Source organism: Zootoca vivipara, chromosome 3 (assembly GCF_963506605.1).
Source record: "Zootoca vivipara chromosome 3, rZooViv1.1, whole genome shotgun sequence".
NCBI lineage: Eukaryota > Metazoa > Chordata > Lepidosauria > Squamata > Lacertidae > Zootoca > Zootoca vivipara.
The window spans coordinates 20035475-20054045 of record NC_083278.1 but is presented as its reverse complement, the minus strand read 5'-3'; the positions used below and the strand labels follow the sequence as shown (position 1 = coordinate 20054045).

At 43.3% G+C, this 18571-nt stretch overlaps 2 protein-coding genes across 2 annotated transcripts; one reads left to right on the top strand and one right to left on the bottom strand.

The window, feature by feature from the left end:
- The first annotated feature begins 1406 nt into the window (after positions 1-1406).
- On the top strand, positions 1407-13503 carry LOC118082444 (glutathione S-transferase). Its single transcript, XM_035109959.2, has 7 exons — positions 1407-1558; positions 4940-5046; positions 5271-5322; positions 7742-7874; positions 8652-8793; positions 9726-9857; positions 13179-13503. The coding sequence occupies exons 2-7, from the start codon at positions 4960-4962 to the stop codon at positions 13302-13304; spliced, it is 672 nt and encodes a 223-aa protein (XP_034965850.2). The 5' UTR covers positions 1407-1558; positions 4940-4959; the 3' UTR covers positions 13305-13503.
- Positions 12574-13012, bottom strand: LOC118082524 (phosphatidylinositol N-acetylglucosaminyltransferase subunit P-like). Its single transcript, XM_060272450.1, is given in 2 exon segments — positions 12574-12933; positions 12935-13012. Coding segments are annotated over 2 exon segments (405 nt in total). The 5' UTR covers positions 12980-13012.
- Positions 13504-18571: the final 5068 nt, after the last annotated feature.

Below are 18571 nucleotides of genomic sequence, written 5' to 3'. Positions count from 1 at the left end.
GCATCGTTTCCAGGCCTTTGACCATTTTGGTTGCCCTCTTCTGGACACGTTCCAGCTTGTCAGTATCCTTCTTGAACTGTGGTGCCCAGAACTGGACACAGTACTCCAGGTGAGGTCTGACCAGAGCAGAATACAGTGGTACTATTACTTCCCTAGATCTAGATGCTATACTCCTATTGATGCAGCCCAGAATTGCATTGGCTTTTTTAGCTGCTGCATCACACTGCTGACTCATGTCAAGTCTGTGGTCTACCAAGACTCCTAGGTCCTTTTCACATGTACTGCTCTCAAGCCAGGTGTCACCCATCCTGTATTTGTGCCTTTCATTTTTTTTTTTTTTGCCCAAGTGTAGTACTTTACATTTCTCCTTGTTAAAATTCATCTTGTTTGCTTTGGCCCAAATGTCTAATCTGTTAAGGTCATTTTGAAGTGTGATCCTGTCCTCTGGGGTATTAGCCACCCCTCCCAATTTGGTGTCGTCTGCAAACTTGCTCAGGATGCCCTCAAGCCCATCATCCAAGTCATTGATAAAGATGTTGAATAAGACTGGGCCCAAGACAGAACCCTGTGGCACCCCACTAGTCACTACTCTCCAGGATGAGGAGGAGCCATTGATGAGCACCCTTTGGGTTCGGTCAGTAAGCCAGTTACAAATCCACTGAATGGTAGCATTGTCTAGCCCACATTTTACCAGCTTCTTTACAAGAATATCATGGGGCACCTTGTCAAAGGCCTTGCTGAAATCAAGATAGGCTACATCCACAGTGTTCCCTTCATCTACCAGGCTTGTAATTCTGTCAAAAACGAGATCAGATTAGTCTGACATGACTTATTTTTCAGAAACCCATGCTGACTTTTGGTGATCACAGCGTTCCTTTCTAGGTGCTCACAGACTGTTTGCTTAATGATCTGCTCTAGAATCTTTCCTGGTATTGATGTCAGGCTGACTGGGCGGTAATTGTTTGGGTCCTCTCTTTTGCCTGGGGATTAAATGAGCAATTGCATGTGGACCAGATAATGCACTACCACCACTGAACAACAGCTGTTCCTAGGCCTACCTCTTTTTGCCATTCCTAAGAGAGTATTTTCAGATGTCAATGTAAGTACTTTCCGCGTAATTTCATTGGTGTAGTTTTCTACCCCGTACAAAAATAGTAACAGGGCGTAATCCAGTGATAAAATATTGTGGTCAGTGGAGCAACGGAACAAATCATGTGCTTTTCATGTGAAAATAAATGATCTGAGCATTATTATTTTTTTAAAAAACAACCCATGCCTGTCATCGGGGATTTGGGCGAAGGGAAAACATGAAGGGTGTTTCACGCATGATGCAGCAGGAAGCGCCTGGCACCATATTTACACCTGGCAGGAAGCCACAGGTCCTGTCAGTCTGATATCAATATAGAAGGTGTAGCTTTGGCTTTTAAAAACTGAATGGTAAGACAGTGGAAAGAGACTTCACCAGAGTAGGTGGAATTTCCCAGGCTGTAGGACTTTTTAAAGCACAATTTCTTTCTGTGTGGAGAAAGAGATCGGATAAAGCAAGGCTTTGCAAAAGGTTAGTACTGGATGTTTGAAATAAGTGACTTTTTCAGCCTTAGCATGTGCAATTCTATGCAGGTCTACCGCAAAGTACCGTAAGCGCCACTGCAGCCAATGGAACTCAATGTGGATATAGGATTGCAGTTTAAGAGGCTTTAATTTATCTGCTGTGTGGGTTACGGGTTAAATATTAACTTCAAAAAGCTACTTGGAGCAATGCAATTATTATTATTATTTTTTACAGTTTTCTGACTTCCCAGTGCATTTGACACAAGGAAAGAGGGGAGAAATAATTGCATTTTAATCTATGAAACAGGGCAAGTGGAAATAAAGCATGGGGCGGATTAGCCAGGGCGAAGAGTGAAAGCACAGGATGAGGGATAGGAAGGGAAGATAAAGAGTGGCTGAAATTCAGCTGGATGAAAGCAAAGAGAAGGGGCTTTGCTACATGTTTGGGCATGAAATGTGGTTCAGAATGGCATGTTTTGCTTTGAAGCAAAACCACAGGTCAGAGAGGAATGTTCCCTCTTGGTGTGAGAAGGGGGATTTCAGATGTTTTTCTGTTGCTGGAGGGAGTGGAAACATTGTAGGAGCTCTTATAGAAGAAAGACATTGCTGGGGGAAAAACATTTGGGAACAGACTACCATCATTTTATGGGGGCAAATCAAAGGCTGTAAAAATCTCACAACCATACTTTTCTGGGAATAAGCACCATTGAATTCTGTGACACTTGTTTCTGTGTGGGACTTGGTTGTGTAAGATGGGATTCCCTAAGCACACTTTCCTGGAAGTGAGTGCCACTGAGTTTCATTGGACTTGCTTCCAAGCAAACATGCATAGGATTGTGTTGTAAAAAAAATTGTGTTGTGTTGTGTTGCGTTTCCATGTCACCATTTTAATATTATTATGCACTATTATTTTAGATCTATTGCAAAATGTCCTTAAATTTAGGATTGGTTTCTGCATACAACAAAAGCTGTTGATTGATGTCTGTACTGAACAGTTTGAAATAAATAAATAAATAAATAAGAATGAATATGTTGATTTTCTGCATACTGTTAAATGCAGATAATACAAGAATGGAACATGTGCAGTTTTGGAATTTTTAATGCAAGCCAAAACAGCAACAACTTGGCTCGCTCCTCAAGGCAATACCATTTCCTCCTTTCAGTTGGCCCCAGTTGCAAACTTTTCTTGTCCGCCCAACCACCCATCTGGGTCCAGCTGCAAACCTCTGAATCTCATGCTCTGCCACGAAAGCATCAGCATGTGAAAACAGCTAAGGGCGAGGGGGTATCTCTTTAAGGTGAAATAAACTAGATGACGTCAATGAAACAAACTTTACATGTAAAAGAATGGCAAAGCTCACAGTTTTGCAGCTGCCACATTGAACTTGAACCTTAACAAGTCCTAAGCTGCCTGCTGGGGAACTGTTTGCATTGCTTTTTCTCTTACAATAACATTTAACCTCTCTGATGTGCTGTGGATTTCATTCCAGTCTTAAACGATGCACTGCCTGGGCATGTAGAGCTGGTAAAGAGCTTTTCAACTGTGACATCTTTGCAGAACAGTAATCTTGTTCATCCATTTTTGAGGGCAATGGAAAACTTGGTGTTTACGTTAGATTAAGTTTTCATCAGCCTTTGAGCATTAATACCTGTGACTCATAGTAACTCCCAAGCCGCTGCTCTTTTCTCCCTCCAGGGTTCTCCTTTGTGTCAGGTATGAGAAGCAAGAGGACGTGGCTCAGACATAATGATATTGAGCTGAGAAACCACCCTAGTCATATTGTGTTTGTAAGCAGCGTTTAAAGCAGAGTTTCCCAGCTCAGATACCATAGGAAATGTTGTTTAACCAGTCAGTAAATAAGCATTGAAAGGCAAACATGTGAAGAGGGGAGGGTGGAGGGAATGCGCATTGCACATGCACACTGTTCATTCTTGAGCCAGTAAACAATGGTTTGCTGTTTCTTTGTTGTTTGAACTCGGTTTAGGGGGATGGAGACTCAACCGAGGGTGCAGTCAGATTTGGCGGTTGCTGCGTTTGTTTTCCTGATTATAAGGCTAGCGCTGCTCTCCCAAATTATAAGGTTCCATTTATATTGCATTACCTGTTGTGTTGTGCAACTGGCTTTTTAATTAAGATACCATCATGTGAGCTAAATTTTAAATTGGGGGGGGGGACTGTATCCCGGAATACTCCCTCAAATTTCATCTCGTGAAATTACAACACAAATCTCCAACAATTTTCTGGGTTGACAGTGTTGTAAATGGCTTGTTTATGGAAGAAAATACAGTGGTACCTCGGTTTTTGAACATAATCCGTTCCAAAAGACCGTTCGAGTTCAGAAACGTTTGAAAACCGAGGCACAATGGGCCTCTTAATGGGTACCTCTTAACCTGAGGTACCACTTTAGCTAATGGGGCCTCCCGCTGCCACCGTACCACCGGCACACAATTTCTGTTCTCATCCTGGGGCAAAGTTCTCAACCCAAGGTACTACTTCCGGGTTAGCGGAGTCTGTAACCCAAAGTGTTTGTAACCCGAGGTACCACTGTATTTTTTTCTCCCAAGAAAATGGTAACTTGAAACACACACCATTCAGAGGTGCTAATTTTAGGCATCTGAATTTTGCACTCAGTTTTTTTATATCTGAGAACAAACATCAAGTAACCGAACCCCACTTTCCTCTCCTTTGTGTAGCTATACACTCAGTATGCCACAGCTTGGTTAAACTGGAATAACCCCCCTCCAACCTGCTAAAAAAAACCTCATGTGCCTTGACTGAGTGGAGGGGGAAGGTTGGGTGGGAATAATGAGAGACATGCGCAGCTGAAGGGGATGAGAAAACTAGACATGAACTTAAGCATGTTTGAATTCAGATGTGTGTTTAACCATGTTCACTGGAACACAGTGTTCTCCCCTTAAATGTGCTTGGGACTATAGACAATCCTTCCAAGTCCTTTCCCTGTTGTAACCACAAGAATACTCAACCTTTCCATCTGTGCATAATAGGTATTCTCTTCATTTTGCTCCACCTAATCAAACTTTTCAGCAAAATAAAAAAATTCCTTCAGTAGCACCTTAAAGACCAACTAAGTTTATATTTTGGTATGAGCTTTCGTGTGCATGCACACTTCTTCAGATACACATCTGAAGAAGAAGATACACATCTGTATCTGAAGAAGTGTGCATGCACATGAAAGCTCATACCAAAATATAAACTTAGTTGGTCTTTAAGGTGCTACTGAAGGAATTTTTTTATTTTGCTTCGACTCAGACCAACACGGCTACCTACCTGTAACTAAAACTTTTCAGCAAAATCGTACCTGCATGGTTGTGTACACAATTTATTTAATTAAACTTTTTCTTCTCCCCATTAAATGGCACTCGTCAGGAAACCAGCAGCTTGGAAATATGTCTGGGAAACCGAAACTGACGTACTTTGAAGGCAGAGGAAGAATGGAGTCCATCCGATGGCTCTTAGCAGCAGCTGGAGTGGAGGTTGGTTGCTTATGTTTGGAAGACTCCCCTTGCACCGGATTGCTTGTGAAATTTGCACTATTGTGTGCTCCGAGCTTTGAACGGGAGATTTCACAATTCACAGCTCACACTCTTAGCTATTTCTGTATCTACAGAAGAACCAATGCAGTACCTTTATGCAATAGAAAGAACGGGTATGACATAGGAATGAAAATAACCTGATCTGTTTTCCTGTCTTTTTCCAGTTTGAAGAAGAGTTTTTGAAAACAAGAGAACAGTATTTGAAGTTAATCAAAGGTAAAACTCACAGTGCAAACCTATATATGCCTATTCAGCGGGGAACCCCACTAAATTCAGTGGGGCTTAAGCCCAGATAAGTGAACAGCTTTTTGCTACCCATGTATCTTTTTCTCCAAAATCTGAAAATACCATTTGACATGTTTGACAAATATGTCATCTGAAACGGCAGACAAACTCCATTCATTTGTTTATGGATAACCTTGCAGGTGGTTTGCACGTCCAACTAAATCTGAGCAAGTGTCTGAAGCTTTACTTATAACCTGGATTTAAGGCTGTTGACAAGGGGGTTAAACTGATTATAACTGCACTATAAATGCTAAGTCTTTATCAGCATATATGCTGCAGCTGTGATCAGTTAAACCACTAAGAATAGGCTTAAATCTTCCAGGTTATAAATGGCTTAAATCTAGGTTGTTAAGTGGATTGTTTGCTCAGATTTAGCTAGATGAGCAAACTATCTACAAGATTTTCCTTGGAGAGATTAGTGGAGTTCAACAGACTTTCCAGATGACATATTGACAAAGGGTACAGGAGCAGCAAAAGCCATCATGGATGGTTGTTTCCTAACACCTTGCGTTGCTTCTTTTCCTTACTGTAGGCAATTCATGTGTGCATCTGAGTTTTTATATGGAATGTTGGTGCTGTAGGTGCAGGCAATGTTTCATGAGAACATGCATTCTATAGATAACATACAGTGAGGAATGCACAGAGATTGCTGCCGTTTCTCACAAGTGTTTGACTCTGAAGTCACTATTTTTATTTCAGCTAGAAGTAGGCATGTGGCTGAACTCTTGGGCTAGCTAGACAGTTGTTGAGTTTTTTGGAGAGCTGAAGGTGGTTTGAGAGAGACCTCAGCATCCATGGGTGTACACACACATTTCTTTTGTCCCACTATTGTTACCTCCGGTCAAACAGGTTTTGCATGTTTTCTGAAACCACAAGGCAAAAGTGAAATGCCCGCATACAAGAAGCAGCAAAAGAAGCAGAACTTCTTTCTTTTGTCCAGCCAGGGGTGTTTTCACACATTAAGCACAAGTCACGCTGTTGCCTCTTCTGCTCCTGCTCCTGAATGTACCACATATAAAATATAAAATGTAAAATCTATATTTTTAGGAATATATTTTAAAATATTTCTATCCTGCCTTGCTGCCCCCCACACCACAAAGCAAAAGATGTCCAAATGTGTGTCATGAGTGTATCATGTGGATGGCAAATACAATATTAATTATTGGAGACCTGGAGGGGAAAAACATAATTAATATTCTCCCCCAAATGTGTAATATTCCTCAGTGCAAAATATCTTTTTAATTTTATTGCATGTTACATAATCTAGGCTGCAATCCACAAGCTTTTCCTTGAAGGCAATTTTAAATGGGCTTGAATATCTGGGTTGTGGGATAGAATATTGTAACATGCCTCCTTGGAACAATTAGCTTATTTCCCTTTATTTTGTTTGGTGTATTCTTTTGGGGGTGGTAGATTATAAAATGGCCCCAGGATCTGACATTCAAATGGTCTGAGCATGTAGAAATCTGACGATTTAAAGGTGTGGTTGATTCTTGGAATGCTGCAGAACCCATGGGAGGCTGGAGGTTTGAATCATATGTAAAACAGGGCCTGTGATAGAAAATTCACTGCTTAGCAATGTTTTCAAAGCCTTTTAATTATTTAAGCATTGTTTAGCCAAAAAGGTTCACAGAGTGGCTTACAGATTTTGGAAAAAAAAAAACCAAACAAGACAGTTCCTGCTCTCAGGCTAACAGTCTAAAAGATGTGACACAAAACGGAAAAGGTGTTGGGCAGAGAAGAGGAAAATAACCAAAAAGCAAATACTGTACCAGTTCTTAGTGTTACTCGTTTCTTCTAAAAAGCTAGCTGGGGTGGAAACATTTCGGGGAAAGAAAGCCAAAAGGGGCTGGTCTCTCTGCAGAACTAACATAGGAGCCCTAGCAAAGCACTTTGTGCTATGCTGAGCTGATTTTCCCCCAACCCTGCAAACTGTGTTAAGTATTGGTTGTTTTTTCTATCTCAGGTTGTGAGCTTGATGCAATCTTGTGTTAGACACTCACACAGGTGGCATCTGGGAAAAGGTAGGAGAGCTTATTCAGTGAGTCAAATGTTGGAATCATTGGTCACAATAGCAGAGAGAAGTCAGCTTTTCTTCTCTGACACCGGAATAGCCTCCAGTCTTTTGGAAGGTTGCGCACACATTCCAGGCATGAGATATGTTGTTAAATGATAGTAGATTGAAATTTCTCTTGGCTGTTTGCCTTCTGGCAGAAAGTGAGGCTGCATGCTAGCTTTGAAAGTGCTTCACTGTGGAGGAATCTTGCCACATTTCCTTAATCTCACAGAATAACTGTTTTGGAAAGATGAATGACTTTGCTTTTGCTTGTTTTCCTTTGCTTTCCTAAAGATGGATACTTGCTGTTTGATCAAGTCCCTCTGGTCGAGATGGATGGGCTGAAGCTGGTCCAGACCAAGGCCATCCTCAACTACATCGCGGGGAAATATAACCTCCATGGGAAGAACCTGAAAGAAAGAGCACAGTACTGTATCATGGTTCACCATACTGTACTTGATAGCTGCATTAAAAGACCCCAGTGGCATTAACAGTATTTGCACATGCTCACAAATTTGCATTGCCTAGGAAAGAGGAGAAAACCTGTGAGAGGCCAGGGAAAAGATACTCTGGAAGATTTTGGCTTCTGGTTTGGTGTCTAACTTGTTCTAACACCCATCCCATATGTGTGTTCATCCTGTGTGTTACATTTTATGGGTGATGTCCAATGTTGATCACACTCAGAATAGACCCACTGAAATCCATGAGCAAAAGGCCACTGATTTCAATGGTCTCCTTGTTCTTCTATGTATGACTAACCTTGGCTTTTACCCTAACATCCTACTGTTATGTGCTCTCACTTTAGAGTGTCAAGGAGCAGTATTTAGAGGTTCGGCTTCCTTTTGGATGATAGAGAGGGAACCCTGGAGGCTTAGGGTGCCTTCGTAAATAATGGCATTATTTACATATCTAGAGATGGGACACACTGGAAGCAAACAGCCTTTCCACCAGCCAGTAGCAGCTCCCTAGGCTGCTATTTCTGCAGCTCCCTTAAAGTAGCTCTCAGGTTCAGCTAATTCCACTTAGAAACTTGCAGTTCTCTCTAAGGGGGTTCAGATAACCCCTAAGCATTGAAATAATGCACGAAGATAAGTCAACAGGCCACGTAAGCTAGACCCACTGCCCATTTTTGTGTTCCTATTTCCCCAAGAAGTTCAATCTAGCAGATTAATTTTCCTTACCCATGCCTCCCTTGTCCTCACAGCATTGACATGTATGTGGAAGGAACCATGGACCTGATGGGCATGATTCTGGCGTATTCCTTCTCTCCACCTGAGCAAAAGGAGAAGCAGCTTGCTTCTATTCTTGAGAAGGCCACCACCAGGTACTTCCCAGTCTACGAAAAGGTATGACAACAACGATTCCCATTCGTACCTTACATCAGGGATGGGGAACCCAAAACTGAGCTACACATTACCCAGAACCAGCCTGTGCCAACCTGGTGCCTTCTAGATCTTTTGGACAATAATTCCCAACTGGCAGGGTACTTCAAGGACCAATCCTTACCCTCTCCTTCCAGGTCCCCAAAAATTTATTTGCAGTGCCTTGCCCAACTTTGTTACCAAATCAGTGGATGGACTAAATCGATGCCTGGGGTTGTCCCTTTTTGGTTTTCAACATCATCACTTGATAAAGATTTGCATAGCTGGGAATATAGATCGCAGGGAGAGGGCTAGATTTCTCCCTCCAAGCATTCAAGTCCCAGCAGGCAGGTCTTCTCAGCCTTGGCTACCAAGTGATGGCCGTTCCACCAGGCATCACTTCTGTCTAGTAAGTCTCTCTGTAAACTAATAGTGATCTCAATTCTTTGAGTGCTTGTTTTTATGCAGCCAAAATGGCATCATGCAGACATATGAGGTATCAGCATGCTTTGGGGAACCCCTGAGGTTTTCACAAAAGCAAAAGCTCTTTAGGTGGGGAGGGCCACTAAGGCAGTTTTTTTAAAAAAAACAAAACACCTTGAAACACCCAGAAGGGGCAAAGCATGGTGTGCTGAGTGACTGGTTTTTGGGGGGAAGGGGAGATGAAAATGAGAATGGGTAGCTGGAATCCTGCAAATTCTGGTGATTCCCTCACAGCTTGGGGGGGGGGGGTTTCGCCTGCATTATCTCTTATTTGAGCCTGTCTCACCTGGTCCAAATACGCCTGTAAGGGAGAGGGGTGGGGAGGGAGCTATCAAGTTCTCTGTAGCATATATGACGTTTGAACAGAAGTCGGCCACACTATCCCAAAAATCTCCAGCAAAATTAAAAGGACATTCTTTATTGTTGTTTTCTAGGCCCTGAAACAGCCTGGACAAGAGTTTCTCGTTGGCAATCGCCTCAGCTGGGCAGATGTACAGCTGCTTGAAGCGATCTTAATGGTGGAAGAGCTAAAATCTGATGTTCTTGCACCCTTCCCTCAACTGCAGGTAAACTGTTGGTCGGGTGTGTTGTGCAGAATGTGTCATGTCTCAGAATGTGTCGGTTCTGACCTCTGGATTGACGTGTGTAGAATTCAACTAAGGCTAAGCTTGACCCTTATACACAAGGGACTATAATGATTCCCTATCTGGGCAACGGATTCCAGGAAGCTGCCTTCTAGAAAGTCAGACCGTCAGTCCATCCAACTCAGATTTGTCTACACCAGCTGGCCAATTCTCCATAATTTCAGGCAGGGGAACCTCTGAGCCCCACTTGGGGATTGAACCTGGAACCTTCTGCATACAAAGCAGAGGTTGTACCATGGATTTATGGCCCTTCCTGCTCCTTCCCTGTTCCCTCTCAGCATGCTGGATGAAGGACTCTGGGCAGGGTGCAGTGACCTCTCTTTGCTCCTCTTCCTCACCCCCCCCCCAATCTTTAGACAATGTGCTGTGACCATGACTCATTTATATATACAGTGCTTGATTTGTTAAAACAACAACAACCCTCAAAGTTGTCAACTCAGTGGTGTTGATGTGATGAAGCAAGCCAAAGGAGAAACCAGACCACTGTGCCCACCTTCTCTCCCCCACGCTTCTCAGGTCCTGCAGCTACCTTGACGCAGTGGCTCTCTGACACTGTTCTTGGCAGACTGGCAATCCCTAAGTGCCAGTGGCATAGCGTGGGTTGCTGGCACCTTAGGCGGGGCAAGTGTTATTCCCCCACCCCCGGTGGACTGGGCAGCTGGTGTGGGGGCATGTGCTGGGGTGTGTGTGTTTGCACAGAGCCTGCAAGGAGGATGAACGGAACTCGCCTCCAATAGCCTCTTCGCTGGCTGCTTCCATCCACCTGCCCTCTAAACCAACCCACCCGCTGCCGTGCCTCAGCTGCCAGGGCTCTGTGCCTGTCTTGGGGGTGCCTGGTTGTGCCCCCTCAAACACGTACGCCCTGGGCCACAGTCCCCCTGCCTTCCCCAAAGGCACACTCCACAGAGCTGCTTCCCTGTGCACAATCCCCATCTGGTACTATTATGTTTACTTTTCTGCTTGTGAATACAAGTACTGGCAAAGGGGCAGCGGGGTCGAAAGAGGTCATGGTAAAAGGATCAATGCCAACTGGCAAGGCAGCAGAGAACACCAGGTTGGTGGCATCAGAGATCAAGAAGGCAGCAGGGTGAGAGGGTGTGTTTCTGGTTCAGAATATATGAGGCCGCCAAACTGCTGTCCTGCATCCAAGTGTACGGAGTCATTTGGATTTCTTCAAACATTCTGCCTTAAAGGGTTTCGCGCAGGTTTGTACATGAATTGAACCAGATTATCTTCATTAGTGGAACAGTTTCGAAATGCTGTGAATCAAGATTGGAGTAAGGATAGATGAATCTGCCAGATTCAAGTTGTCTCTTTTTTCCAATCTCAAGTGGAGTTTGCCACCTTTCCAGGTTTTTTTTCACCAGGTTTTTTTTTTAGTGCTCATATTTCTTAACACGGAGACTATTGTATCCAGTGTAGTAGCCTAATACACACCACCTTTGCAAGTGATTTCCCCCAATAGAAATCGTTTGGGGAACTCACCTTCACTTACAGTATATGTGATTTTTGTGTACTTTCCCCTAAAAATTCCATTTTTGTGGAGGGGAAAAGTTCTTTTGGAGAAGCGCATGGCAAAATGTGAAGAAGTGCAAATGCTGAAGGACAGTTTCCTGTTTCATGGAACATGAATTATGCTATTTATCCTTAAAATGCAAATTTCTCCAACATCCTTGGGACAAATGGGGAGAAGTGGAGTTTTTCTTGGGGAGTGGGTTGTGGTGGCAGGAATGTGTACTCAGGAAGATGTACAATAGGGAAGTTCCCACATAGCTCCAGCAATGTGCCCAGAGGCTTCCACTTATGCAGCTGATTGGAGCATTTTGTTTCCATATCAAAAGAGTGGGCCTTTTTGCCAGGATTTAGATGTTGGCACCACAGAGTGGGATCCATTCGGGGGTGGGGAGCAGCAACCAGACCATGTGGATATTAGCTCTTTTTTATGTGCAGGGCAAGTCTCTCTTCTTGATGGTTGCTTTATATTGGCATAACCCAGGTGGCACTGTGGGTTAAACCACAGAGCCTAGGGCTTGCCGATCAGAAGGTCAGCAGTTCGAATCCCTGTGACGGGGTGAGCTCCCGTTGCTCGGTCCCTGCTCCTGCCCACCTAGCAGTTCGAAAGCACATCAAAGTGCAAGTAGATAAATAGGGACCGCTCCGGCGGGAAGGTAAACGGCGTTTCCGTGTGCTGCTCTGGTTCGCCAGAAGAAGCTTAGTCATGCTGGCCACATGACCCGGAAGCTGTCTGCGGACAAACGCCGGCTCCCTCGGCCTATAGAGCGAGATGAGCGCCGCAACCCCAGAGTCGGACACGACTGGACCTGATGGTCAGGGGCCCCTTTACCTTTACCTTTAACTCCTTTCTAAACAACTCTTTGGGTTGTATTTTCAAAAATCCTTTTAAAAGGATGTTGGTCTATACCAGGCACCCCCAAACTGCGGCCCTCCAGATGTTTTAGCCTACAACTCCCATGATCCCTAGCTAACAGGACCAGTGATTGGGGAAGTTGGGAATTGTAGTCAAAAACATCTGGAGGGCGAAGTTTGGGGGTGCCTGGTCTATACTCAAGAAGCTATTCTGTTGCTCTTTTTTTTGGTTATTTTTTATTTTAATTTTTAAAAAAAGCTTTTTCTTCAATTAGTTTCTAGGGCAGTCTTCCATGTCAGACAAGAAAAACATTTTGTTTACTTCACTGATAGGAATATCTCTTAATGCAGGGATAGCATCTTCTTGTGGTTTTTTCCATTTCTGATTTTTTGCGTCGTGGTCTGTAATGGTGTGTGTGGAATTCAGTGGAGCAGTACTGATCATGTTAATACCAAAGAGGAGTACATAGCCTATTCCCACGCTAACTAAAAGGTAGACAGGCAAAGCAACAGCCCAGAACTTTTGAGGCCAGTATGTTAACCCCCATGAGAACAGCCAGGATTCAGGTATATAGGCCCAGACAAGGTACAGCATAAATATGAACCGGGATCCTAAATACAGAACAAAGCCCATATATAGCTCTTTCTGGCAATGGGGCCAGTGAGTTTTCAACCATGATGCTGTCTTCTATTTATGTAGGATTGCAACTGTCTCGTTAAACTGCCTTCGCAGACACCCACCCACCCAAATCCATCATTCAACTGACTGCAGTCGTCGATAGTCCCATTGACTCCGGCGCAGTCCCGGCTTGCTGCTTCTATTCTGTTGCTTTTAAAAAAAACTTATTTGTTTTATTTGTTCATCTTTTGCTCTAGGCTTTCAAAGCAAGGGCAAGCAATCTTCCCACCATAAAGAAATTCCTGCAGCCTGGAAGCCAAAAGAAACCGCCCCCTGACGATGCATATGTCGCAACTGTGCATGAAGTTTTCTCGAGGGCCTAAGAAGCATTGCGTCAGATTTTAAGGCTACCTGCCAGAGTCACTATGACTGCTGAAAACCAGCGGGCCTGTAAATGAAATGATTGTTACCTCTCATGAAAAAGCAAAAAGTGACGATACGGAACATTGAGCAGATGTTGTTTCTGTGCATGGGGGTAAATTGATTTTAAAGTATGTAAAGTGCTTGCATTAAAATATTCAACAAGAGTGTGTTTTCTTTTGTACTGCAAAATGACAAGGCTATTTATTTATTTATTTATTCATTCGTGCAAATATTTATAGCCTCCCATCTAATGCATTCCTTTTACTCAGAATGGCTCGCAATAGTATTTAAAAAAAAACAAAAACCCTTGACATTCACAATAAAACAACCATATTTTTCAACAGCCATAAGAACAACATCAACATATTAAAATAGGACTCTAAGCAGGCTTTGCCATAGAAAACTTCATTTTCCCAGCACAGTAGAAGTGGGTGAGAACAGGAACGTGTTCAGCAACCAATGGAAAGCGGCAAGGGAGAATGTGAAAGGAACCTCGTGTATTCCAAAATTTGGATGCAGCCACTCAGAGAGCCCTTTCTTTTGGCCCAGCCAGTTGTCTCTCCTCCAGTATGGGGAGATGGCAGTTGTCTCCATGCCCTGCTTTCAGGTTTCCCATTGGCCCTTGGTTGGCCACTGAGACTGGATGCCAGGCTAGAAAGGCCCTTAGTGTGACCCAAGGAGGGTCCTTAAGTTCTGAACTATCAATCAGGCTCAGATGGGAGCAACTGGTCCTTCTAGGGACCTAGTCATGAGCTGTTTAGCACATCAAGCACCAGCATTTTGAATTGTGCCTGGAAAGGAGCCAGAGGCCAGTGCAGCTGTTTTATCAAGGGAGTTAACACGATTTCCTATAAGGTGCATCAGCTTATTCTTTTAAAACAACAACCATTCAAACCACTTTCCAGCATATTTTGAGCTGTTACACTTTGTGATCTACGCTGCTTTTGCAGCAATGGAAACAAGACATATGGGGCTGTTGCATGCGAGGAGCAGGTATCCTCCATTAGGAAGCTGCCAGGGCCCCAACTCCATAGCAAGGTCCACAGCTGATACCTAGCCAGGGATCCCCTTGTCATTTCCTCAGCCCAGTCCTCTGAGTAAACATGGGATGACTTTGTCTAGCTGCCATTTTAATCTTCCCCAAAGCCCCTCCTCCAGGGTGTTGTCTCCCAATGCCCAGGAGATGCTGAGGATTGAAGATGGGAACTTCTGTATCCAAAGCAGATGTTCTGTAACTGAGCTGCTATTATTATTATTATTATTATTATTATTATTATTATTATTATTATTTTAATTCATATACTGCCCTATACCCACAGGTCTCACCCCTTTGTCAAAGGGGCCAAGCAAAGAGCACTTTGGCCCCAAATCGCCTTAATCTGGAGCTGGTCCTGACTTTTTTTCCTCATCTACTCTTCAGAAAAGCAGCTGACACAGGCCTCAAGACTGATCACATATCATCCAATATTTCTCTGATGAAAATAGGGAAGTTCTATTCAACAACAACATTATTTACATTCAACCCATCTGACTGGGTTGCCCCAGCCAATATAAATCTGGGACTGTCCTTGGAAAACAGGGACACTTGGAGAGTCTGTCTTCAGCAGGGAAGTCCTGTGTATTTGACCTTTTCCTGTATTTTCTAGCTAGCAGCTGCAGTGACCTCATGTTCAATGATACAAGGATTTGGGTTGAATATACCAAGAGCACAAATGTTTGTCTTCAGTGCACCTGCATGTTGTTGTTGTTGTTTAGTCGTTTAGTCGTGTCCGACTCTTCGTGACCCCATGGACCATAGCACGCCAGGCACTCCTGTCTTCCACTGCCTCCCACAGTTTGGTCAAACTCATGTTCGTAGCTTCGAGAACACTGTCCAACCATCTTGTCCTCTGTCGTCCCCTTCTCCTAGTGCCCTCAATCTTTCCCAACATCAGGGTCTTTTCCAAGGATTCTTCTCTTCTCATGAGGTGGCCAAAGTATTGGAGCCTCAGCTTCATGATCTGTCCTTCCAGGGAGCACCTTCCAGGGAGGACCTGCATAGATTTACCCAAAACTGAGTTGCATCATATTATATAATACAAGCATGAGTGAACCAATCCCATTTTAGTTAACTGATTGATTGATTGATTGTAGGTGAAAACTCTTACGAAAGGCAAAGTTACAAAGGCTTTTTTCTATTTAAAATACTGGTAGGGAGTTTCTGCTACAGATAGGCTGTTATCTTCTCTCAGGAGGTGGAGCTTCTGAGCTTTTATAACCTTGAGCCAAACAAGTTCAGGCATCGCTCTGCTTCAGAAGAACTTTCACATGTCCAGCAGGACTTCCAGCAGGTTAGTATTCTAAGGTAGACAATTCCTTTGGAGAGCCAGAGATCAAGAGCAGCACCCTGGACAGAGGATTGGTACAGGGACAATCCCCAGAGACCTCACCTCTGCCCAAAGGTTTTCTTCGTCTTACCAGCAGAGTACTAAAGGTTTGCGGGGGCAAGGGGTACTCTAATCCTCAGAACAGAGGCCTTTCCCTTTGCTTAGAATCAATTTATTTCTGAGTATCACTTTGTATTAATTTACAGTGTTACTTTAGACAGGAAAATGCTACTCTGTAGTCTAATTTAGATGAGCATTCCCATCAATTGTGTCATGTTGGATGCCATTATTTAAACTCACAGGAATGCATTTGCAGCTATCTCCATATTCATAAATGCTCATTTGTGTGTGTGTGTGTGTGTGTGTGTGTGTGTGTGTGTGTGTATATATATATATATATATATATATATATATATATATATATAATCCAGTCATGCAAGCATCTGTGCTCGAAATTTGTCCAAGCAAAAGCAAGGTGGTCATAGCAAAGAGGACAGGGTAGCCGGTAGCCGGTAGAAAAGGATTCCCTTGAAGGTGAGAGAGGCCTACTGTTTCTTGTCTCTTTTCCCTAAATGTATCTAAAGGGAAGCCACTACTAGCATAGGGATGCCAGAACCAAATTGTAATGCCAATATGGGTTTTTGGAGGCTGCAGTTCAGCTCCCATGAACTCAAGCAAAAAAGGCATTGATAAACACCACAAGACTGGGGACAACCTTCACCGCCATGCCGTGAAGCGCCTGGAGCCTCCTCCCCGCCAGCGGAGCGCCCTCCAGCTGCTGCCCGCCTCCTCCAGCCCCGCCGGAAGTGCCCTCCATGATAAGTATGATATGGTGTAGTGCTACAATAAAATGAAATAAAGCATTATACAGCTTTGTATTTCAGTGCCATGTTTTAGTTGAATAACATGTCTGTTCCTAGTTCCTGTCGGTGCTTTGCATAGATGTGATGGGAATGAGATGGGATCTGCGCATGGTTGGGCTGGATCAGAGGCAAGCAAAATATATCCTATTAATGTACAGTGGAACCTCGGTTTGCGACCGCAAACCGTTCCGCGGAGGTGGCCGCTTGCCGAGGCGTTCGCTCCCCGAAGGCATGTTTCTGCGCGTGCGTGAAGCGCCAATAGAGCGCTTCTGTGCACGCATGCGCTGCGATCGCTTCTGCGCATCCAATGATGTGGAACCCGGATGTAAATACTTCCGGGTCCGCAGCGTTCATAAACGGAGGCGTTCGGAAACGGAGGTAGGTGTAAACCGAGGTTCCACTTACTCCCTGCCAGAAAATGACCTGTTTTCATAGCCTTCTACAGCAATTAGACGGACCGGCCAAAGCAGCAAATTTGCTACAGGCCTGGATTTCCAGCACCAACATGTAACTAGACTAGATGACCATTGATACTTCTTTCAATTCCTTACAGATGAAAAGCAAGACAGCATATGAATTTGAGACATTTTTGCACCAGCTTATAGCAGCTTTCAGCTTACATACCGGTATTAAAGTACGTGCACAGATTCATGGGAAGAAACCAACTCAAAGAACTACATTTAGCAAACACACACACACGTTCTTATGCAATTTTTTCTGCTTGGCCAGCAATTTTCTATCTTCTCTTTGTTTTCTATATTGTTATGCAATGAAAAAGCTTAAAGCAGCACACATTGGTTTCCAAGCAATCTCCCACCCAGAAACAGGCTAGGCCAAACAATGTTTAGCCTCAGCAAGTTGTCCTAAGTTATAAAAGAGTCCTTAACTTTTAACAGATGACATAATAGTTGAATGGGAACTGTCTCATTTCACGTTGTTCTTTTAATTGGAGCACAGCCTCAGTAAAGCCTGATTCCTTTATAACAAGAGTTTCTACAAGAACAACTCAAATAATTTTTTGCAAACACTATCAGCTAAAGCACACATTATGCAGGCAATAAGAACTCTGTTTCTGTTTATTGTTTGTTGTTGTTGCTTCAATCATCATGGTCATATCAATCACCAAAAAAAGAAAAAATATACAACCCATACAATACATACTGTATATATATAAATACAACATTAAAACACAATATCTATCTATACAACTACTGTAATACTAATGGGATTTTATATTTCATGCCCAATCAATTCTTTACCAGTCCACCATGTTATCCTCAAGGAATGTTCTCAGTTTTTGGAGACCATTCCTGGTATAAAACAAAAGCTCTCCAAGGTTTAAAACGCCCATGTGTATGGTGTATCTATATGTGTGTGTGCTTTGGTGGTGGAGCACACTGCAGCGCATGGCAACAGGCACTTCTCCCAAACCTGACTTGGTTGTTTTATAGGTAGAGATGTTCTGGAGCACATCACTGTTGTACCATTAATTTAGCCAAGAACTATACTTGCATCCCTTTCTGTATCTTCAGCCTCTGATTAAATGGATGTGGTGGGCCACTCAGTATGCTTACTGATGCATAAGCAAAGCTCTAGTATGGCGCTTTTATTCCTTGCATATCTAAAACACCATTGTCTCTGGATTTCTATTGCAAAAAGTCTAAATCACATAGGAGGCCCACATTCATGGATAAGCCTTTTGTGAATTAGATTTAGACACATACAGGTAACCTACATACAATTATAGACCTGCAATGGAGCTCGAATGTTGACCTCCCTTTCCAAAGGTGCATGCCTAAAATAATTGGGTTTTGCGTACATATAAAGTTTGAGTACGTATAAAGTTTATCACTTGTACAATTGTAGTTTCATTATTGACTATGAAATCATAGTAACCGTAAGTGGCAAATCATTACACCTACTCTCACTCTCACACACATTTCAAAGTATAATATCCTAATAAGTGCAAATAAATGACAGTTTATGTTTTAGTTCCAA

Coding starts and splice junctions, on each gene's coding strand:
- LOC118082444 (XM_035109959.2), top strand. CDS start 4,960: ATGTCTGGGAAACCGAAACTGACGTACTTTGAAGGCAGAGGAAGAATG. Junction 5,047..5,270: donor TAGCAGCAGCTGGAGTGGAG/GTTGGTTGCTTA, acceptor GTCTTTTTCCAG/TTTGAAGAAGAGTTTTTGAA. Junction 5,323..7,741: donor GTATTTGAAGTTAATCAAAG/GTAAAACTCACA, acceptor GCTTTCCTAAAG/ATGGATACTTGCTGTTTGAT.